General features: G+C 42.0%; 1 protein-coding gene across 1 annotated transcript in view; it reads left to right on the top strand.

Moving 5' to 3' along the window:
* Positions 1-23,623, top strand: part of ABCA1 (ATP binding cassette subfamily A member 1) — a 132,673-nt gene that overhangs the window by 12,334 nt on the left and 96,716 nt on the right. The window contains exons 2-3 of the mRNA XM_040240976.1: positions 7,544-7,707; positions 21,310-21,403. Coding sequence (XP_040096910.1) covers positions 7,642-7,707; positions 21,310-21,403 — 160 coding nt within the window. The 5' untranslated portion in view covers positions 7,544-7,641. The remainder of the gene's footprint in view (positions 1-7,543; positions 7,708-21,309; positions 21,404-23,623) is intronic.

The following is a 23,623-nucleotide window of genomic DNA, read 5'->3' as shown; positions in this document are numbered from 1 at the left end:
TGAATATATATATTCCAGGGTGAAACAAGAATGTGCAGTTATATATAAGCTTACTGTTACTAATAAGCAAGTATGATACATTTGGTACTTAAAATTCTCCTTGAGTTACAAATTGTTAGAATTAATAAAATTCATTAGATCTATATATTTGTAAGATATTTATTTATTTGGCTGTACTTGGTCTCAGTTATAATATGTGAGACTGAGTTCCCTGACCAGGGATCCTACCTGGGCCCCCTGCATCAGGAATGTAGAATCTTAGCCACTGGACCACCAGGAAAGTACTGGATCTGTATTTTTAAAACAGGTCTTGTGATGGCAGCGCCTCTTCTAGAATGACAGGATGACTTCCTTTTATCTGTGACTTTTATCTTGGAGGATTTCTTACATCATTTTTTCTCTTTAAATTTGAGTATTAAGATGCTATGGTATAAGTAGGAACATAGTTTCAGGGGTCACCAAGTACCAGCCCATGATCTTTCTGCAGGCCTCTAAGGGTTTAGTGGCAACTAAGGACAGTTTCCCTGAGTTGTGAGTCTACAGTATATCTGGATAGTGTGAGGGGATAGAATTTAAGCATTAGCATGAATGGCCTTATGGGTAGAGAGCTCAGTGACAGCTGGAGGCCAGAAAAGAAACTGAGGCAGTTAAAATAACTTCAGGCTTGACAAAGTTGATGGCTATCTTGGGAGATTTCATAGGGAGACTTTACAAGTCACCTTCTTCCACCACGGCAGCCATGCCCTGTCATCAGCCATGGGTGCAAGAGCCTGTTTCAGCCTGGTTTTAACCTCGCTATCATTTTCCATAAATGTGGCTACTGATCTGGAGACATACACTTAGAGAGGCAATTAAAAAACAGACTTCTTCCAAAGAAGCATGCTCTGGTGGTCTTACAGGTTTCATATCTTCAATTCTACAGAAACTTCTACATCTCTCTGGAGATGAGATGCAGCAGTACTTGTGATCCTTGTATTTGCATCAGCATCTGAGGAAGAGGTCATTAGTTGAGCTTTAGCACCAACACATTTACTACAGTTCGTAAGTTATATAGTTATATCCTGCCTTAAATCTATCTCTTGCTTTTGTTATTGGCTAGTTATTTATTGGTATAGGACATCCAGACACAGTTTCATCAGGAGAGATTTCAACTTCTGTCTCACTTCTGGAAACTATGGGAAAATTTGTCTAACGAAGAACACACACATACTTATTTATTAATTTATTTGTTTAGAGAAATAGCTGTCATAAAACCACTGTTTTTGAAAGATGAAAGTCAGTTGCTGGCTGCATGTTCTGTGTATATGAGCTATTTGGGTAGAACTGATAGGAAAAGTGTTCAGAAGAATAAACAGAGTTGTAGGAGGAATACAGTAGTGGAAAGGTAGGAGCAGTTGTTGACAAAGTTATTTCTGGAGAAACCTGGAGGCCAGTTCCACCTCTTGGGGGTGAAAGTAGACAGGCCCCTTGCTTTTGGTGGGCCTTGGCTTCTCTGTAAGATTGGGGTGTGGTGGGAGTGGGTCTCCAAAGCTGCAATGACTTCTTCCTATCAGCTGGGGGTTGGCCTTGTGCAAGCTTGTCCTCTTCTGCTTCGAGGGGCCGACTTCTCAGCTCCAGTGAGAAATGGCAGTTGTGTGGTTCCCAGTGGAGGCTGGCCTTCCTTGGAGCGAGCGGGTAGGAGGTTCCCTGCCCCCCTTAGGTGGAAGCTCAGCCTCATGTGCTTGCATTGTTCTTGTAGGAAGGAAAAAGACCAACCAACCCTTTGTTACTGCACAAACTAAGAGTTTCAGGTGGTAGTGAAAACATGTGCGTTTTTTTTTTCCTTACTGAATTTCTGTAGACAGATTTAATGTTTTGGAAGGGTAGAAGGCAGTCACGGGATGTAGTTTCTGTTTTCCTTTTGACGTCAATAAGTGGGAAAAAATCCTCCCACCTTGTCTTTTCAGCTTGTCTGCTTCTTTCTCTCTTTTCCTTTCTTTTTCTCTCATCTCTCTTTGAAACTTACCTGTGAAGTTCAAAAGGGCTGAACATTTTGGCGAGGATGGTGGCTGGAGGAGCAGTGCAGTAGCTGCTGACTGGGGTCATCATTGCTCCCTTGGCACCAGGCTTCCTGTGAACCTCTACTCTTTTTCTTTGCCACCATTGCTGAGTCTGCCTGGTATTTCATATTTTGGTTTAGGGAAAAGTTAAAAGAATTCACAATCCCAGCTGTCACTTGGTGACCCCTTTGCCAGTAGCATATGGCACGTTCTCATTTCACTGACCTAAAGAAAAGAATTACCCACCTATTATTACTCTCTTTGCTCTGCTTTATTTTTCTTTATTATTCTTATCACCCACTGCCTTAACAACAATCCTACTGTTATTTGTCAGGTCTTCTTCCACCTTGCTAGAAGTTCCATGAGAACACTTTTGTTCATTGCTGAATCTCCAATGTCTGGGACAGCACCTGCACATAATAGGTATTTAATAAATATTTGCTGTGGCTAATGGAAGCTAATTTGCTGTGGCTAATGGAAGCTAATGGAGAAGGAAATGCAACCCACTCCAGTGTTCTTGCCTGGAGAATCCCAGGGACGGGGGAGCCTGGTGGGCTGCCGTCTATAGGGTCGCACAGAGTCGGACACGACTGAAGCGACTTAGTATTAGTAGTAGTAATGGAAGCCTTGCAGAGTTAAAGCTGCAGTTTGTGGAATGAACAGGAGTTGAAGATTTTATTCATCATTTACTTTCCTAGAGAATCACACAATACTCAAGCTTTATACCATACAGTTCTTATTTCTTCCAAGGCATGATTTGACTTGTGGAATATGTTAATTATTATCATAGAACACATGTTTTTTTTGGGGGGGGAGGAGATCATTGACATATAATTTACATGCGGTTAAATTTAGCCTTTTTTACACGTATAGTTTGAACAGTTTTGATACATCTGTATAGTATACGTATAACCACTGCCACAACCATGGTGTGGAATATATCTATCACTCAGTGCTTCTCACAGTCTGTCCTTTCCCCTACCCACTGGCAACCAGGGATCTGATTTCTATCCCCATTATTTCACCTTTCCAGAATGTCATATAAGTAGATTCATATAGTATGTAGTCTTTTAAGTGTCTGACTTTTTTCTCTTAGCATGATTTCTCCCATGCTGTTGAATGTATTAGTAGTATGGTCCCTTTTTTATTGCTGAGTAGTATTCCATTTTAATTTATTCACTAATTTATGAATCTTTGGCTTGCTTCTGGTTTGGACTATTCTGTGTAAGACTTCTATGGATGTTCACATACAGGTCTTTGTGTGAATGTATGCTATCATTTCTTTCGGGCAAATACCTAGGACAGGATGGTTGGGCTGTATCATAAGTCTGTGTGTAACTTTACAAGAAACCACCAGAGTATTTAACAAAGTGGCTGTTCCATTTTCATTCCTACAAGCAGTGTCAATTTCTACTCATACTTTAAAATTTAAAAACTTGTAGTAGTTCCAGTGGATATGTAGTGGTATCTCATTGTGGTTTTAATTTTCATTTCTCTGCAACTAATAATTGCTTATTTGAGAAGGTCATGGTTTTAGCAGGCTGTGGGATTCTCTAGGTATTTAATAATTTTAAAATATCAGTGGCATTTGAAGTGAAAATTTCTTTTAAAAAATTGGCCAAAGATCTAATTGGTTACTTCCATGAGGTCATACTGTACAAAAAAGGTTGGGATGTGGAAACGATGTCAGATTTTGGCAAAGGGTGATTCACCTGGGTGACCGATGTGGAGACCTGGAGAGGACATGCTAGTACTGGACATGAGGGTGGGGAAGAAGCCCGTTTCTTGGCTTCTCTGGCCTTGGCAGGGCCTGCCCCATCCTTAGCTAACCCTGTGTTTGTGGGGATCCAACCTAGATTCAGTGCCACTTTCCTGGATATCCCAGGAGTCACCAGCAACCCTCACGGCTGTCCCCAGTGTGTGGTGAACATAGAGCCCCTTCCCTGGGGACAATTTGCCTTAATCAGTTAATCAAGCTTGAGAAATCAGTTACCACAGGCCCAGGAGTGCCACCACCCCTTCCATCTTGAATCCCTATTTCTCACATCCATCTCATAGTTAATTAATTAAGCAAATATTCCCTGAAGGCTTACTCTGTGCCTTATACTGTTTTGCATGTTGGGGAAAACTGCGATTAAGAAAGAGAAATGATCCTGTGGACTCAGAACGTGGCAGAAACGATGCAAGGGAAAACAGAGGCTGCCGTGAATGCACCTTGGAGGGGTTTTTAACCAGATGTCAGTGCAGGGGAGGTATCAGGACAGGATCCTACGGTTGAAGAAGATTTGGCCTGGCTGACAGTGCTGGAAGCAGCAGTTTAGGACAGGGAACATGCAAGAGGCCTAGTAGTGGGAGAGAGGGCTGCCCATTTGGAGCCGTGAGGAGTTTTCTGGAGCTTGGTTTAGAAAGTGAGGAGTGGTGAAAAAGGAGGCTGGAGTCACTGAGGAGACCAGCTAAACCAAGGTGAGGACTGCACTTTATCCCCAGGGCAGTGGGGTGCTGACAAAGGCAGTTTTAAGTGGAAGAGTGGCTTGTTTGGAGCTTTGGTTTAGTGGCATCACTTTGGTTTCTCTGTGATATATGGATGGAGGGGGTAAGACTGGAGGCAGGGAGTTCAGGGAAGTGGCTGTTGTGGTCATCCAGGAGCTGGAAGAGGGTGGCCTATTGACTGGCCGTGATTGTGAAGTGGGACGCTTTCCAACCAGTAACTGGAAATGTGCACAGGGGCAGAAATGAGTGTGCTACTAGCTTTGAAGCATTGAGAAATCTAGTCAATACATAGTACGGCCTTCTTTTTGGTTTTGGTTTGTTTGTTTGCTTCCTTGGAAAGCTGATGTAGAAATGTCCCTTTGGCCTCAGTTACCTGAGCAGAGGATTTGGGGATTGCCAAAACCTTCTCTTTGGATAAAATTGCTCCCAGCAGTGGTTACCATGTTCTGAGGTGGGAGGAGGGAATTACGCAAGAGGCCCAGGGGTATGCCAAGGTGGGTAGGAAAGTGGGGCAAGTTACCCAGCGAAGCCGGAGCAATACCTTCTACCGCTACATAGGCTACTTCTTGCTGACGTCTCTGCATGTCTCCTGGAGAGTCTCTGAAGCCAGGATCCATGTATGGAAATGCAGAAACCCTGCTTTAGGAAAACACTCTCCAGAAAGCTTCCTCCCGGCTGTTCTCCTCTCATGCACATTCTGCAGAGGTGTGTCTTCATTTCTTCTGAGATTCTCCACGCAGATTTTGGGGATTCTGTGTCCTGGTTTGAGCCTGAGGATCTTTAACACTAGGCCATTCTGATTTCATCCTTCCTACTTTGCCCCTTCTACCTTGTCAGAAACCCATGATGAATTTGCTAAAAAATGCTGCTGCTGCTAAAAATAATGGAGTTGAAAAGAATGTTTGGACAGGAGATAACCATTTCTCTGTAAGAGGTAGGGATGGACCAGAGAAAGAAAAGTGGGGAGGAGGGAGCTCATTTCTTTGCCACTTACAGTATGCCGTGTACTTTTCTGGGGAACTTGTATATTTATTTATATTGTCTCATTGACAATTGAATATCCATTGAATATCCTGCAAGGTAGTTATTATCACCCCCATTTTACACTGCGGAAATTGATGCTCAGAGGGCATAAAGTTTTGGCTGAGGGCACGTAGTTGAGAAGCTGGGCCTAATTCCTCTCTAAGCTGTCTTTCCTTTTTAAATTATAAACTTATGTTGCAACCTCCTCATTGTTACCTTGGGGACCTGAAAAGATTTGTGTAGCTTCTAAATCAACTAAGTGATTCCTGGAGAGCACCTTTAGCATCAGGAAAATCTAGCTAATTATTTCGGTGTTTCTGGAATGAAAGCCCTGTCCCAGGCCACTTACAAAATGATTTAGGATTACAAGCACGAAGCTCACAACCAAATTTTGGCTCTCAGCGCTCAGAGAGACCAGTGGCCATCTTTAAATAACAAATTGTGGATGGACACAGTGCTGGTTTAATTATTTTTAGTGAGAATTTTTTGGGGGAGGGGCATCTGTGTCCATCTACAGGTTTGCTGAGCAAGTGATAAAGAAAAAAAAAGATCCTAAGGCTTGACTCAGAGGAATCCCTGATTTGTTGGCTTATCAATGAGTGAATTAAAATATATAATAGTAGAGTCAGTGATTCTTTTCAGACACTGTAGACTGCTTACATTCCCTTTTCTTTTGTAGAAGTTTTTAATCCAAGTCCTTGTGGTGTGGGGGCCAAGAGGGTAAAGTCCTGCTAGAGGTTGACCTTTGCGTTGAGGTCCGTTTGGACTCACAGACTTTTAGTCCAATACTTAGTTTTGCTTCCACTAGCGGTCACTACATTCTTAGCCCTTTCTGCTGTTTGTTCCTCCCGCCTAATCTCCCATCCCCACCTCTATTCCACCAGAGACCACATGATTAAATGAGCCATTTTAGAGGAAAAGTTGGTTTCTTATTTCTGCTAAGAGTTCCTGGCTGGGAAGTGGTATCAGGGCTTAGCTTCGACCTGTGTATCCTTTCTTTCAGTTTTTATTTTCTGCCTTTTCGCTAGGTTTAATTTTACTATGACTACTGGGATTACTCCAGCATTAAATAAATACGGTTGTTGATGGGCAGCTGGGACACACAGAAGGTTGTATCCCCTGTTTATGAGAGCCTCTCCTTCCCCCAGCATGGCAAAACAGTCCTCCAAGGAGGCATCTGTGACACCTGACGAGGAGTAGGTGGGCCCTGTGTACAGATACAGGTGGAGCAAGGCCAAAAGTGTGCATATGTCCAGACAGTGGGAACTTGTCAGTTTCACAGGAGATGCTCTCTGCCTGCCTTGGCTGCCTCGTTTTACTCCATGGGATATTGTTTTCTCTCCACACACAGAACACTAGGGGTTGTCCCCTTACTTAGGAGCCAGGTGTCTGTGGCATTTCCTTGGTGTTTACTCACAGTCATCTAAGACACGCTGTGATGTTTCAGATTAGGAAACTGCTCTATCAGTGGTGCCATTTATCATTGGAAGGACTCAACTTTGTGGCGAGATAAAAATGTAGTCTACAGCAAATTTCAGACAATAGTGTTAAGTCACTCCAGGTTCAAGGCGAAATTTATAAATGCTGCTGACATTTTCTGAGAAGGAAGGCATTTTCTAAGAGAAGGGAGGCAGGTCTCTGGGATCCCAGTATGCCATTTGCAGGTCTGGTGTTTTGGGCACATAAGATTGATCACTTAGGTCGGCCTTCAATTTTTCATTTTTTTCAATTTTTCATTCCCAGTGGTCACATCAGTGGAGCTCAAGTGATTCGGATAATAATGACTTGCTCACAGGCTAACGCCAGAAAAGTTCCAACATCCCTGTTTACCAGGGACCCAAGGCTGCAAGTCGGGGCTCATGCCTTGTGGAGAGGCAGTCATGAGACAGAACTGGGTGTTGAGGGCTCAGGTGAGGGGGCTGGTGCAACAGCCCTCACTGGCGTATGGCTTTGCAGCAAAAACTAACATCCCCTCTTGCTTTATCTTTCAGTTAATGACCAGCCACAGCGTCCCTGCTGTGAGCTCCAGCCACTTCCTTCCTAGGCTCCCGAGCCTCACGAAGGCTGCTGTGGTGCTGGCTGAGGTAACATGGCTTATTGGCCTCAGCTGAGATTGCTGCTGTGGAAGAACCTCACTTTCAGAAGAAGACAAACAGTAAGCCTGGGTTTCTCCGGGGGTTCTCTCCTGCTTTTCTTCCTGATTTTGAATTGGGAGTGAAGAAGGGGTTGGAAGAGATTCTTCTTCCTTTTTTTTTTTTTTAACTTATTTTAATTGGAGGATAATTCCTTTACTACAGTATTGTTCTTCTTGGTTTTCTTAAGGGGATTGAATGTGTCTGGCCCTGGTGGACCCAGGACTGTGTGGGTCATGATTTAGCTAGCCCTGTCTCTTATTATAGGAGGCAGATTTGCAACCAGGTGGCAGTCATAGCTTTGGTTTGTGCTAGTGCCCAGGCCTAAGTTCAGACCCCTGGAACCTGGCATATATTGCTGCTTGGCCATCTTACTCCTAACTTTTGCTGCAGCCCTGGGGGCTGCTTGGCTCTTCAAGAGCTCCTAATGGTCTGGGTGGTGGAGTTGAAGTGAGTTCATGGCCCAGCTCTTAGAGGTCAGAGACTGAATCTTTTAGTATGGGCTTTTCCCTTTCAGCTTGGACTGCGAGCCTGGAGGAATACAAAACAGATTTGTTTTATTTCTGTGGAGGGTACTACTATGCCATTCACTTCTGGATGAGACAGTGATCCTTTCAAAAACCCTGAGAATACCATCTTTAACACTCGGTAAATGATATTTTTCTGTGAGAAGGTACAAACTATAAGGCCCGGAGATTTCTCTGAAGCTCTGGTATCAGCTCTTGTCTTCTCCCTCCCTGAACACCCCTCGAGGTCCTGTCTGATCTCCTGCGTTTAGCCACACCCTCTCTATAGTTGACTTCTAAATGTCTGTTTCCTGCCCTGCATTTTTTCCTGAATTCTAAGCCTACACCCCCTTTTGGCTGTCCTCTGGAGAAGGCAATGGCAACCCACTCCAGTACTCTTGCCTGGAAAATCCCATGGGTGGAAGAGCCTGGTGGGCTGCAGTCCATGGGGTCACTAAGAGTCAGACATGACTGAGCGACTTCACTTTCACTTCTCACTTTCCCGCATTGGAGAAGGAAATGGCAACCCACTCCAGTGTTCTTGCCTGGAGAATCCCAGGGACGGGGGAGCCTGGTGGGCTTCCGTCTCTGGGGTCGCACAGAGTCGGACACGACTGAAGTGACTTAGCAGCATGAAGCGTAACACATCTGCAACAGAAGTGACCATCCTCTTTAGACTCAAAGAGCCATAAGGAATCTTGGAGATAACTTAAGGGATCTTGGAGATAAACGTCACTGTTTCTGAAACTAGACTAATGCTGGCCCTTCTTTAAAAGAAAAAATATGTCAAAGTCCCCTCATGTTCACTGAACATATTTTTTATTATAATGTTACGTGAATGTGTACATATGTGAAACTAGATATAAACCCCTTATTCTTATAGACTGTCATGCAAACATATGACCTATACAGACTTATAAATTAAGTGCAAACAAAATTGCAGAACCAGTACAGTTCAAATTAACACTGTTAGTATAGTAAGGCGACTGACACTGTTTGAAGCCATATTTGACACTGTTTGAAGGCAACAGTGTGACTATGGTAGTGAACACTTATTTGTTTGAGTTTGGACAGTCTATATTACCATGTGTTAATGATTCTGTTTTCCAATGACTTTCCAGTTTTTTCCAGTGACTTTCGTTGGATATCATTTGCTTTCATTTGGTCCAGTCTCATCATTCACAAATTGCTTCTGCATCTGTGCCTTTCTCATTGGTCTACTGCAATTATATTGGTGCTAAAGTGAAGTCACTCAGTCTTGTCCGACCAACTCTTTGCAACCCCACAGACTGTAACCTACCAGGCTCCTCCGTCCATGGGATTTTCCAGGCAAGAGTACTGGAGTGGGTTGCCATTTCCTTCTCCAGGGGATCTTCCAAACCCAGGGATCAAACCCAGGTCTCCCGCATTGTAGGCAGACACGTTTACCGTCTGAGCCACCAGGGAATATTGGTGTTAACCCAATGGCAAACACAAATAGAAACTTAGACTTGTGATCTTGTGCCAGAACTTGGTTGCAAAGTAGGCATTCAGAAAATCCAGGTATGTTTATTTCCTTAGATGACCATTGAAATGAAAACACAAAGTGTTTAAAATCCTGACAGAGAACTCATATAATCCCTCACGAAATTATATATATTATTTGTATACATATACTAGTTTGAGAAACACTGACTTTTCAGTCCCTCATATTACATGTAGGGAGCTGAATCTCAAAGTCACTTAATGAGAGAGTAGGAACTAAAATTTATGCATCCTATCTGTCTTGATAATAATAATGATACTAACATATAACAATATTATATAATATATAATATAATAAAAGCAAACACTTAGGTTGCACTTCCATGTACTAGGCACTAAAGTGAATTGTTAACTAGATTAATCCTTTTAAGATCCACAAAGTACTGTTGTTTCCCTATAATACAAAATGCTATTGTGTTATAACTGGGGAACTTAAATCACAGAGAGAATATAAGTAATTTGTCTGAGTTTCACACTGCTAGTCAGGGGCATATGTAGTGTTCAGTTCTAAATAATCTGACTCTAGAGTTGGTTCCCTAAACCACTATGTCAGATTGCTCTTCAGTGGTATTATTTTTTCTATCTTCAGTCTCAACATCTTGAAGTTTCTAACCTCTTCCTTACCTTTGTCCCTGCCTCCCACAGCTGTGCCCAGGCCCTGGTGTTCCCAAGACCTATATATTCATTTCCTAATCTCATTTCTTAGCTACTCTGTGGTCCAGGTCCCCAGTCTCTTCTTATCATGTTGGCAGCAGCCCATGTGATGGGGAACTGTCTTTGCTGTGCTGTGTCTATTAGCCAGTGAGTAGTGGAAAGAACTATATCATCTTAGTAATGCAAGGTCTCAAGCCCAAACCTGTCATTTTACAGATAAAGCAGGGAAGGGACTTCCCCAAGGTCAACTAAGGAATCCAGAACAGGGTCCCAGAACAGGACTTGGGATTGGGCTATCCAGACTGGGCTAGTGTCTGTTAGTCTTGCTGCTTCTTGCTCAATATTGCTTATCAGTTTAAAAAGAGCTACAATTAGAGAGATAGGCAGGCTTCATAAAAGGCAATTTTTGGCCCCGTGGCAGAGTTCTTATTGAAGGAGAAGTAAGACATAGTATCCTGACGCAGAAGGACTTCTTTGGATATACACCTACGGTCTGCTAGCTTGTCTGCCTTACCTTCCCTCCTGATTTCTACAGGAAATGTGTTTTGCCAAGCTAGAAAAAAAAGGTGATTTATTTCAGATTGCAGAAGTTTAGGGTGTCAGGGTTGGAAAGATCTGACCTGACCCTTGTACAGTTGATGGGAATGGGGTTTCAGGTGTGGGGCAGGGGGTCCAGAGTGTATCAGTCATAGTAACACCAGAATCAATTTCCTGATGGCCCTAGAGGCACAAGTTCTTTTGAGCAGGCTTTGCCTTATCTGCACAGGAGGTTTAATACCCAGGGATCTCAAGTGCTGGCTGTCCGATGTTTAATACCCATGGATCTCAATTGCTTCCCAGTCCAAATGGCTTGGATCTATAGATATATTGATTGTAGACAGTGAAACCTGTTTAGGGTCTTGGTTCCATATTGTTAGCTCAGGACATGCCCTGCCCTGTAGGGCAGGGGAGGGAGTTAGTGGCTCCATGACAGTTCTCACCTACAGTGTACAGAATTCTTGCTTAATTTCCCCCTCAGAGATCCTGGATGTACTCGCTTGGCTCCGTAGCCTGGCACTGGGGATATGCTTAACAAGCATTTGCTCAGTGAGGGGTGAATGTGTTAAATGGGCCATTAGTTTATAGACCTTGAGGAGGCGCCCCTGCTAGAGGAGCCGCGTGTGCAGGGAGACAGGAAGATGTAGGAGCTGGGTGCTGAACAGTAAACCCCAGAGCAACCTTCTTGAAAGGTGGTCATTTGCTCGTTCACTCTGTGTCCTCATTTGCTAATGAATTTGGGGGACCTCTTTTCTTGTGCCCCCATTATGCAGACTCATGGGGACCATCAGCTAGGGGTAGCTTTCCGCTGCTCCTGTTAGGCAAAGAATACATTGAAAATGAGTTGCGTAAGTGGGGTGCAAAGCTCAGTTTGGGTACAAAGTAACAGTTAACTTGTGTGGGTGGTGGTCAGTGAGCACAAATAGGGCTTGGGACAGGAAAGGCGAGGGGCTTCGGAGCTCTCCGGATCCCCATCTGGTTTTAGGCTGAGCCAGACATCAAGGTCCCTGTGGAACAGATGGGACAGAATATGGCCGTATGGCCTTTCTTTTTTGCCTTTGGTGTTAATTTTCTCACTTAGATCTGTTTAGCCATGTGGCTGAGGAAATAGATAATTTTAATTTCTGCATATTTTAGAGTATCAATATTTGGGCACTGTTTAGTGACAAGGAATAAGCAGTCAAATAAATACAAATTGAGTCCTCATTTAAGAGCCACTGGAGAATTTTACATTGCAGATGCAAACTTTCAGCATTCCCTCCCAGCTTCGTTTCACCTGATACATTTCTTCCCTGTCCTTAGTTCTGGCCTGGCAATGCTGGTTCAAATCCAGCTAATAATTCTAATTATTATCTGATTTTAATTCAATTCTAATTCCAGCGTGGCCACTATATGCCTTAATGGCTTGCTGCTGCTGCTGCTGCTGCTTAATGGCTTAGGGAAACTCATTTTCCCTGACTTTTAGTTCCCCCATCTATGGAATGAGGGCAATTAGCACAAATAGCCATTTATTGTTTCCTTTGAATAAATATTTGCTAAACATCTACTGCATGTAAGACAGTGTCCTGGGTGTACAGTGGTGAAGCAGACAGGCAGGATCCCTGCTTTCATAGAGCTTACAGTTCAGCCAGGAAAGCAGATATGAAGCATGTTGTCACATAAGTAGAAATATCATAGCTGTGGTAAGTGCTGTGAAGGAAAAAAAAAACTGTCCTACTATGTCAGTTACCACTAGACTGTGGGTAGGGACTTAATTTAGAATGAAAGGTCATGACATTTAAGCTGAGCGCCTAGATGTTTAAGCAGCAGTTAGCCAGGGAAAGATCAGGAGCTCAGCCACTGGGGCACTGGCTTCCAGGCAGAGAGACAGGGTGTGAAGGCCACGTGCCTAATGCGTGTCCCGGAGCCAAGGGACAGGAGCACCAGTGGCACTGAAGGAAGACTGGCTGCGGGTGAGCTGGGAGTTGGCAGGGTCAGGTCATGGAGCTGGCAAAGGACAGTTTATTTTTATATAATGTGCAAAAGGAGTCCCCTGAGGTAGGTAGGTCATGATGATGAGGATCAGATTGTGTGGTCCTTGGCATTGAGGGGACTTGAAGGATGACAGCCTAAGCATACACATGTACCATTTTGTGCTCTGTTTTTGGGCTTCCCAGGTGGCCTCGCCATAAAAAACCCACATGCCAGTACAGGAGACATAAGAGACTCGGGTTTGATCCTTGGGTTGGGAAGATCTCCTGGAGGAGGGCACGTATTCTTCCCTGGAAAATTCCATGGACAGAGGAGCCTGAGTGGCTATGGTCCATGGGGTCACGAAGAGTCAGACATGACTGAAGTGACTTAGCATGGGATGTATGTTATGTATTTCCAAATAATCTTCATACTATAATAATTATGATTCTTGATGTATAGGTTGTATTTTATACTTTTGAAAGTACTCTTGTACCTGTTGTCTTCTTGATTTTCACAGCAATCCTGAGAGGTGTTCATTACAATTTCTGTTTCATAGATGAAGGAAGTATTATAAATTAGTACCTCATTAAGAGGAGGGACTGGAAGTTTTGACCCCAAATCTACCATGGGATAATGCCAATCCCATTCCTGCTAGCAATACAGGGATCCATGCAGTTTTCATTTTATAACCTCATACATTATTGCCAACATTGAGATATTTCTTGTGTTTGCCATTATAAGTAAGTTACTATAAAGATTTTATACATATAGCCTTTTCTTATTTTTATATTATTTTCTTAGGCCAGAATCTCAGGAGTATGATTACTAGGTCAAAGGGAAGTGGCCCTTGACATATACGGTCAGATGTCCTTCCAAAGATCAAACCAATTGAAAAATCCACTGCCACTGCATGAGGCTTTACAGTTCTGGGAGGGTAGGCCTGGCTTTCATATTTGTTTTTCCCTTCAGCATTTCTCTGATTTGATCTTTTAAGATTTCAGTTTAATTTAATTGAAGTGTATGTTGAAAAGTGTTCACTGTGATGCTGACAGAGCCTAGGGTGTGCCATTGCTTTGATGAATTTTCTGTTATCTTGGGAAACTCACTGTCTCATGTTTCCTTCTTTACCCCTCAGAATAGTCTTCCATATTTTCATCAGTTTCTTTTCCCCATTGAATCCTATTACCTTATCAAATTCTAGAAGTAGCCTAGTGCTATTTTAATGTCCCAGGGACATTGGATAATGTCTAGAGACATTGTTTGGTTGTTACAGTCCTGGGTAGGGGTGGTTGGTGCCCACTGGTAGAGGCCAGGGATGGAGGGGAACATTCTACCATTCATAGGAGAGCCCCTCACAACCATTATCTGCCCCCCTATGTCAAGAGTTGAGAAGAACCCTGCTCTAGAAATGCTTGTGCATTATATCCCTGTATTGTTGCTGAGGAGTAATGAGAGGGGAAGTCCCCAGAGCAGCTCAGTGTAGCTGTTTACTTAATCATCAGAATTTTAATTTTAATACCCAATCTGAAATAAGGTTTCTGAGTTTCTGACTTTGTTAAGAAGCACCTTTACAAAAACAGTGTTCCTCTCCATTTCTTCCACTCTGTGGTGGGGGCAGGTACGGAGGGAGGTGAATACATAATAGAGTAAGATTCAAAAGTGTGTAACCATAGTGTGTGTGTAACAAAAGTGTGGGTGAATTTAACTCAGGTGACCAATACCTCTACTACTGCAGGCAGGAATCTCTTAGAAGAAATGGAGTACCCATCATAATCAACAAAAGAGTCCAAAATTCAGTACTTGGATGCAATCTCAAAAATGACAGAATGATCTCTGTTCATTTCCAAGGCAAACCATTCAAAATCACAGTCATCTAAGTCCATGCCCCAATCAGTAATGTTGAAGAAACTGAAGTTGAATGGTTCTATGAAGACCTATATGACCTTCTAGAACTAACACCCAAAAAAGATGTCCTTTTCATTATAGGGGACTGGAATGCAAAAGAAGAAAGTCAAGACATACTTGGAGTAACAGGCAAATTTGGCCTTGCAGTACAGAATGAAGCAGGGCAAAGGCTAATAGAGTTTTGCCAAGAGAATGCACTGGTCATAGCAAACACTCTCTTCCAACAACACAAGAGAAGGCTCTACACATGGACATCACCAGATGGTCAATACCAAAATCAGATTGATTATATTCTTTGCAGCCAAAGATGGAGAAGCTCTATAACAGTCAACAAAAACAAGAGCAGGAGTTGAACTCCTTATTGCCAAATTCAGACTTAAATTGAAGAAAGTAGGGAAACCACTAGACCATTCAGGCATGACCTAAATCAAATCCCTTACAATTATACAGTGGAAGTGGGAAATAGATTTTAGGGACTAGATCTGATAGAGTGCCTGATGGACTATGGACAGAGGTTCATGACCTTGTACAGGAAACAGGGATCAAGACCATCCCCAAGAAAAAGAAATACACAAAATGGCTGTCTGAGGAGGCCTTAAAAATAGCTGTGAAAAGAAAAGAAGCAAAAAACAAAAGAGAAAAGGAAAGATATAAACATTTGAATGCAGAGTTCCAGAGAATAGCCGGAGAGATAAGAAAGCCTTCCTCAGTGATCAGTGCAAACAAATAGAGGAAAACAATGGAATGGGAAAGACTAGAGATCTCTTCAAGAAAATTAGAGACACCAAGGGAACATTTCATTCAAGATGGGCTCAATAAAGGACAGAAATGTTATGGACCTAACAGAAGCAGAAGATATTAAGAAGAGGTGGCAAGAATACACAGAAGAACTGTACAAAAAAGATCTTCATGACCCAGATAATCATGATGGTGTGATCACTCACTTAGAGCCAGACATCTGGAATGTGAAGTTATTATGTCAATGTGGGCCTTAGAAAGCATCACTACGAACAAAGCTAGTGGAGGTGATAGAATTTCAGTTGAGGTATTTCAAATCCTAAAAGATGGTGCTATGAAAGTGCTGTACTCAGTATGTCAGCAAATTTGGAAAACTGAGCAGTGGCCACAGGACTGGAAAAGGTCAATTTTCATTCCAATCCCAAAGAAAGGCAATGCCAAATAATGCTCAAACTACCACACAATTGTACTCATCTCATACGCTAGCAAAATAATGCTCAAAATTCTCCAAGGCAGGCTTCAACAGTACATGAACCGGAACTTCCAGATGTTCAAGCTGAATTTAAGAAAAGGCAGAGGAACCAGAGATTAAATTGCCAACATCTGTTGGATCATCAAAAAAGCAAGAGAATTCCAGAAAAACATCTGCTTTATTGACTATGCCAAAGCCTTTGACTATGTGGATCACAACAAACTGTGGAAAATTCTTAAAGAGATGGGAATACCAGACTACCTGGCCTACCTCCTGAGAAATCTGTATGCAGTCAAGAAGTAATAGTTAGATCTGTACATGGAATAACAGACTGGATCCAAATTGGGAAAGGGGTATGTCAAGGCTGTATATTGTCACCCTGCTTATTTAACTTATATGCAGAGTACATCATGAGAAATGCTGGGCTGGATGAAGCACAAGCTGGAATCAAGATTTCTGGGAGAAATATCAATAACCTCAGATATGCAGATGACACCACCCTTATGGCAGAAAGTGAAGAACTAAAGAACCTCTTGATGAAAGTGAAAAAGTTAGCTTAAGACTCAACATTCAGAAAACTAAGATCATGGCATCTGGTCCCATCACTTCAGGGCAAATAGATGGGGAAACAATGGATACAGTGATGGATTTTATTTTCTTGGGCTCCAGAATCCCTGCAGATGGTGACTGCAGCCATGAAATTAAAAGACGCTTGCTCCTTGGAAGAAAAGCTATGACCAACCTAGAAAACATATTAAAAAGCAGAAACATGATGCTGAAGCTGAAACTCCAATACTTTGGCCACCTGATGCAAAGCACTGACTCATTTGAAAAGACCCTGATGCTGGGAAAGATTGAGGGCAGGAGGAGAAGGGGACGACAGAGGATGAGATGGTTGGATGGCATCACTGACTCAACAGACATGTTTGAGTAAGCTCTGGGAGTTGCAGAAACCTGGCTTGCTGCAGTCCATGTGGTCTCAAAGAGTTGGACACGACTGAATGATTGAACTGAACTGAACTGAACCGTAAAGTGTCTGTCTTATTTCCAAGCTATTTATGAAGGCCTACTTGAAGTAAAAATGCTAAGTTTAGAGATGGGGGATGAAATCTGATTTTGATAATAAATGCAACCAAAATGCCATTCCATATGTGGAACCAGAAGTCAAATTAGGTTTCAAGAGGGAAGCTATTGGTAAAGAAAAACCTGGAACATCTCCCTAAGTTTAGAAGGCAAATTCTGTGTTCAGTGACAAATCATTTTAGAAGTTCAGAGTAAAAGTGCATGGGTAGAATTGTGCCTTTTATGAGTTCTCTGGTTTGAGTGCTGTCTCTTGGAGATAGTCTCTTCATTAATACATGTTAGTGTCTCAGCTCAGTAAGGCTTATAAGGATCAAAAATCTAGATACTCTGGTAATGGGGCAGGGGATAAGGAGATTGGGGTACATAGTGGTTTAAAACACACCCTTGAGTTGGACTGGTTTTAAATTCTGGCACTATTTACCAAAATTGTATCCAGATTTATTAACTCTTTGAGCCTCATCTGTGAAATGGGATTTATAATAGTATTAACAGGGTTGTTTGATGATTAACTGAGTTTATATATATAAAGCACTCAGAACACTGATACATGAATGCTAAGTCACTTCAGTTGTCTCGGACTCTTTGCGACCCTATGGACAGTAGCCCACCAGGCTCCTCTGTCCATGGGATTCTCCAGAGAAGAATACTGGAGTGGGTTGCCATGCCCTGCTCCAGGGGATCTTCCCAACCCAGGGATTGAACCCGCCTTTCTTAACATCTCTTGCATTGGCAAGCAGGTTCTTTACCTCTAGCACCACCTGGGAAGCCCTGCACTGATGCATCATGGTAAGACCTATTTAAGTATTAGCTATCATTATTATTGTCGGTCTTGTTCTTACCTCTTTGCCTAATCTGCTTACACCCAGTTGCTGGGAATGATTTGCAAGATATGCTTTGTAGTCTTTGCTGTCAGTACCATGGGAAAGATCCTTTTTTTTTTTCTTTCCCAGTCAATCAACATATTTTGAGCATCAGTTCCCCTGTGGTGTCCTAGGTGTGGGACTGCAGAGATGTCCAGGAACCTAAGACTTGATTCATTATGTCAGATCAGTGCGTAGGAGGGCTGGTGAACACCAGACTCCTTTTAAGTGGCTGTCTTGAAAGGTATATGTCCCAAACATAGCTCTATGAGAGGTAGCATGAGGGGTGCAAAAGCATGTAGGAATCAGTAGACCTGGGTTCAAACTCTGGTGCACTCTCTTACCAGGATATGGCTCAGAACCTGCCCCAATCTAATGATACCAGCTACCTCACAGAATTATTGTGAAAATTAAATATTAGAGATGAGGTGTATATAAATCCCCGGTGCAGAGTAGGTGCTCAATATTGACTGTCACTATTATAAATCTATAGGCCATGAGCTCATTTTACCTTTGTGGAACCTGTTGATATGCTTTGATCATGACTTAGTGGGGTTATTTCTCTGCTGAGTCACTGGTTTCCTAAGTTGGGCAAAACTAGCTGTTCCTCTCAACCCTGTCGCTAACTGTCTCTGTGACTTAACCCTTCCTTGAACTTTAGTTTTGTCACATAAAAGGGAGATGATTATGCTTCCTACATCTCAGGGTTGTTTGCAGGATTAAATGAAATAATCCATTTATTATAAGGTGCCTGTTACACATTGGACTCTAAATAAGTGGTAACTACTATTTATCCCCAAAGTGTACATGGCAGTTTCAGAGCTTCAAGGTTGATGACTATCTTACTCATACTCTTTATTTAGTTTTGGTTTTATTTTATGGAGTTCTTTTCTGAATTTATTCACAGTTAAACTGCTTTTTAAAAGTTGTACTCCCTTTTGTTAATATTTGTAAGTGATTTTATTTAGCTGTAAGCTTGGAATGCATACAGTTTTGTGTTCTGCTTCGTTCACTTAATATTGCATGGTTAATAGTGTCTGTGTTTCATAAACATTGTTGTAATAACTGTATAAGGTTAAGTGGATGTGACATAATTTAATCATTTCCCTATTGCTGTGCAATTAAATTGTTTCCAATATTTTCTGATTATACTGTCTAAATGAATGAATAACTAAATGTATGTAGCTTTTTGACATTTTAAACTTAGTTCTGTGGGATGAATTCCTAGGAATATTCTTTGGTCAAAGGGGATAAACATATCTTTTGAATACATATGGCTAAGTTGCTTTCCTAAAGGGCGCAACTGACTTACATTTCCATCCTTATTGTTTCGTAAACTTCAGTTCATTCTCTCACTCAACACACATTTTAAAGCCCTTATCTTGAGGCAGGCTTAGTGAGAAGAAGGTGACTCTAAGGGAGAAGCTCCTGCTGTGCCAAATGCTAATAGAGGTTCCCGGTACCTGGGGAGCCCAAGAAGGGACCTGCAGCTCAGTTGGTAGAATGTCATTTGAAAGCAACACTGAATGTTGCTTCTTTGGGATTATTTACAGAAATACTTAGCAAGACCAGCCCCATCTTTGGTCTTGGAAATCCCATTGATAGCATGCTTTCTTCCAAAGAAGGACCTATGTGTCTGTTTTTTCCTGATGTGCTATCTAGAGCAAATTATTCTTCATAGTTATATGGTAGCAGTGTTTTTTGTTCTACAAAAAAAGTAATACATGCTTGTTATGGAAAATTTAGAAAACATAGGAAAGTGTTTAAAAAAAATTACCCATGCCTGTTCTTACCATCCTAGGACATCCACTGCTCTCATCCATGTATTTCCTTCTATAAAGAAGATTTTAAAAAGAATTTAATGTAGAACCATATCAAAGGTCTTTGGAATCTAAAATACCAGAAATCCAACAACAAATAATAAACAAAAACCGAAACCAAGCTGAAGCAAGGTTAAATTAATTATGATCTATTCATAGTGTGGAGTATCAAGTGGCCATTAAAATCCATATTTTAAGAGAATATTTTATGTCATGGGGAACATTCCCAGTATGATATTCAATGAAAAAACAAAATACAAAATTATATATGCTGTATAATCTTAATTTTGTAGAGAAAGAATATTATTTATGTATGAATAGAAAAGAAAGACAAAAATATTAATGGAGAACCATTATTAGCTTAATTTACTAGAGATTATCTCCAGGAAGTAGGAGTAACAGTGATTTATATTTATTTTTTCTATTTTTCTGTATTTTTTTAATTTCAAATTTTCCACAATAAAAGTATATGGACTTGGGGATCAAAAAAAAAATCTATTTAAATAAAAGGAAAGATTTAATATCTGTGTTCTCTTGGCTTTATGGCTCTGAAGACACAGTTGTAGTTACCCTCATCCACAAGGGCCTGAGAATCTCCTGGGCTTTTCGTGTTCTTCCTAATTAGAACATCGGAGTCTAGAGCTGAAAGGCATGATAGAAGCGAGGCTTCAGGCAGTGGAACTAGTTGTCTGAATACCACAGGTTCAGTTAGATTATGTCTCATGATTTCTATCCTGTCCCTGTGCTTATTTATCGCCTGGTAGCTCACTGAAGCAGATTTCCTTTAGAGAAACCCCATTGCTTTAACCAGTGAATAACACGTTCAGTGGTCATCTAACCCACTGGAGAAGATGGTGACTAGATTTTGATGGATGGGGAAGGACTTTGCACTCTTCCCAGATATTTCCAGCCCTGATGGCACACAGGTCAACATGGAACTCAGTGTGAATTTCCATTGTCCTTTGAAGCCTTCTTCTCAGCCCCACGGGGGCAACTTCATTGTTGCTTTAGAGCTGAGCTGGTGTATGTTTAGCACAGCGGTTCGCACAGGCTGTCTTTTTTCACCAAATGGTCATAACATAGCTGGTACTGTGCTAAGGCCGTGGAGGTGCCAAGACGAGTTGCTCCAGTGCTTGCTTTCAGGCTGCTCATATTGGAGCGAGGAAGCCAGTAACAAAACCACGATTTCAGGGGCTCAGGGAAACCGTTATGGGAGGAGGATTCATGGGTTACTCTGGGAGCACCGCAGAAGGGCTTCCCGCTCTGCCTGAGATTTTAGTAAAGGAGATTGTGCCTGGTTGAGTCTTGAAGGGTGAGTGGAAGTGAGCCGGGTGAAGCAGGATGGGAGGCATCTTCCCTTTCTTAGGGAAAACACAGAGGTATGGAATAATAGTAAGGTGTATAAGGTGAGAACTACAAACAGTTCGGTATCATTAAAGCTTAGAGAGTGGTAAGAGAGGCCGGATAAGTAGGTTCATTGTTTAATTCATCTTTCCATGGATTTCCCAAAGCTCAATAGTGTTAGGCATCCATGTTTGTTTAATTCACAGTGCTGTGTCTTTTTCCCATTCAGTGTCAGCTGTTTCTTGAAGTGGCCTGGCCTCTGTTCATCTTCCTGATCCTGATCTCCGTGCGGCTGAGCTATCCACCCTATGAACAACATGAATGTGAGTATCTGAGCATCCCGCCTGAGGCTCACCACTGGCAACTGAAATTCAGGCAAAGGGCAGGGACTAAATGTGACCTTTCCCATAACTCTCTTTAGGAAACACGGAAATGGTTTGGAACAGAACAGCTAGGCTTCCGATTATTTGATAAGCCATCAACTCAGGAAACCATTTTCAGCCCTAGTGAATGGTGATAATAGTAGTTATAATAATAGCCGACATCTGTTTCATACATTTTCAATCATGAAAATAAAATAGTCTTACTGATAGCTCAGAGAGGGGTGATTAAAAAAGCTCCCTAAGGCAATACCTTAACATCACTGTCATCTGGTCCCTGCCAGGCTTTTTCACATACATTATGTTTTTATCACACAGTTGCAAATCATGGGACATATAATTTTAAGCAGCATTTGTGTAGAATAACTTAGATCGACTAATATTATTCTATTTGATTCTCATAACAACCTTGTATAATGGACTTTATCATTGTGATCATTTGCTTTAATTTCTTAATAAGTAAATAAGAACTCAGAAAAGTTCAGGGGCTTGCCTAAGGTCACATATCTATTAAGTGACAGCAATGCAATAAAACTCATGTCATCTGACTCCCAATCATGTGTTTGGATGATGGCCTTTTCAGTGAGCATAGAGAATACAATAGTGGCTAAGAACACATGCTCTAGCTTCAACACAGGTAGTCACCTTGGGCAAGTGACTTAGGTTCTTTTTGCTGAGCTTACTCATCTCTATAAAATGCCCTTATGTTTGTTGTGGGCTTCCCTGGTGGCTCAGACAGTAAGGAATCTGCCTGCAAAGCAGGAGACCTGGGTTCAATCCCTGGGTCGGGAAGATTCCCAGGAGAAGGGAATGGTTACCCACTTCAGTATTCTTGCCTAGAGAATTCCATAAACAGTGGAGCCTGGTAGCCTACAGTCCATGGGGTTGCAAAGAAGCGACTAACACTTTCATTTTATTTTTTCATGGTTGTTGTGAGTGTTATCCCACAATCTCAATCTTTCTCTTCTGCTTGAGCTTGCTAGATGGATTAACACTGCAAAAATGCCCCAATCTGAAAGATCAGCATTTGTGGGGGAGTTTAGCTGGGACCCTTATTCCATGGCCTCAGTGACTTTTCCTGTCATTATCCAGCTTCACCCACAGCCCATCAGCCCCATCAGCCCAGTCTCTCAGTTGTGTCCGACTCTCTGTGACCTCATGGACTGCAGCTCTCCAGGCTTCCCTGTCCATCACCAACTCCCAGAGCCTGTTCAAACTCATGTCCATCGAGTCGGTGATGCCGTCCAACAATCTCATCCTCTGTCATCCCCTCTCCTCCCACCTTCAGTCTTTCCCAGCATCAGGGTCTTTTCCAGTGAATCAGTTCTTCACATCAGGTAGCCGAAGTATTGGAGCTTCAGCTTCAGCATCAGTCCTTCCTATGAATATTCAGGACTGATTTCCTTTAGGATAGATGGGTTTGATCTCCTTGAAGTCCAAGGGACTTTAGAGAGTCTTCTCTAACACGACAGTTCAAAAGCATCAATTCTTTGGTGCTCAGCTTTCTTTATGGTCTCACATCCATACATGACTACTGGAAAAACCATAGCTTTGAATAGATGGACCTTTGTCAGCAAAGTAACGTCTCTGCTTTTTATTATTCTGTCTAGGTTGGTCATAGCTTTTCTTCCAAGGAGCAAGCAGCTTCTCTAGTAGCTCAGCTGGTAAAGAACCAGCCCCATAGGTGTACAGTATACAGTTCTTCAGGGAAGTGGTGGGGCTGAGGTCACATTTGAATTGTGTTCCCAATCTGATCCAATGTCTTTCAGGGCACATACTGACAGTTATTCATCTGCTAATTTGCTAGTACACATTATACATATTCAAGTTAAAAAAAAAAAAAAAAACACCTGAAAACATTCTACCAGATGTGATTTTCTGATTTTACCAAAAAGGAAAAGCACATACAATGAAATATACACTCAATTTGTGGGCCTGGGAGGTAATTCAGCTTTTTTGTTTGGAACCTCAAAGGTTGATGAGCAAACGCATATTTGATTTTATATAAATGTTACCCTAAGCCCTGCCGATATAACCATTTTAGGGAAAACTCAGCTTTTTCATCTGCTAGGCTAGTCTTTCTCTGGAATTATCATAAGCAAGGAAGGCAGTGTAGTGGAAATCACACAGAGTTTAGTATCAGAAAAATTGGGATTTGTTTGG

The sequence above is a fragment of the Oryx dammah genome, unplaced genomic scaffold (genome assembly GCF_014754425.2).
Source record: "Oryx dammah isolate SB20612 unplaced genomic scaffold, SCBI_Odam_1.1 HiC_scaffold_1, whole genome shotgun sequence".
NCBI lineage: Eukaryota > Metazoa > Chordata > Mammalia > Artiodactyla > Bovidae > Oryx > Oryx dammah.
This window is presented reverse-complemented; position numbering and strand designations above follow the sequence as displayed.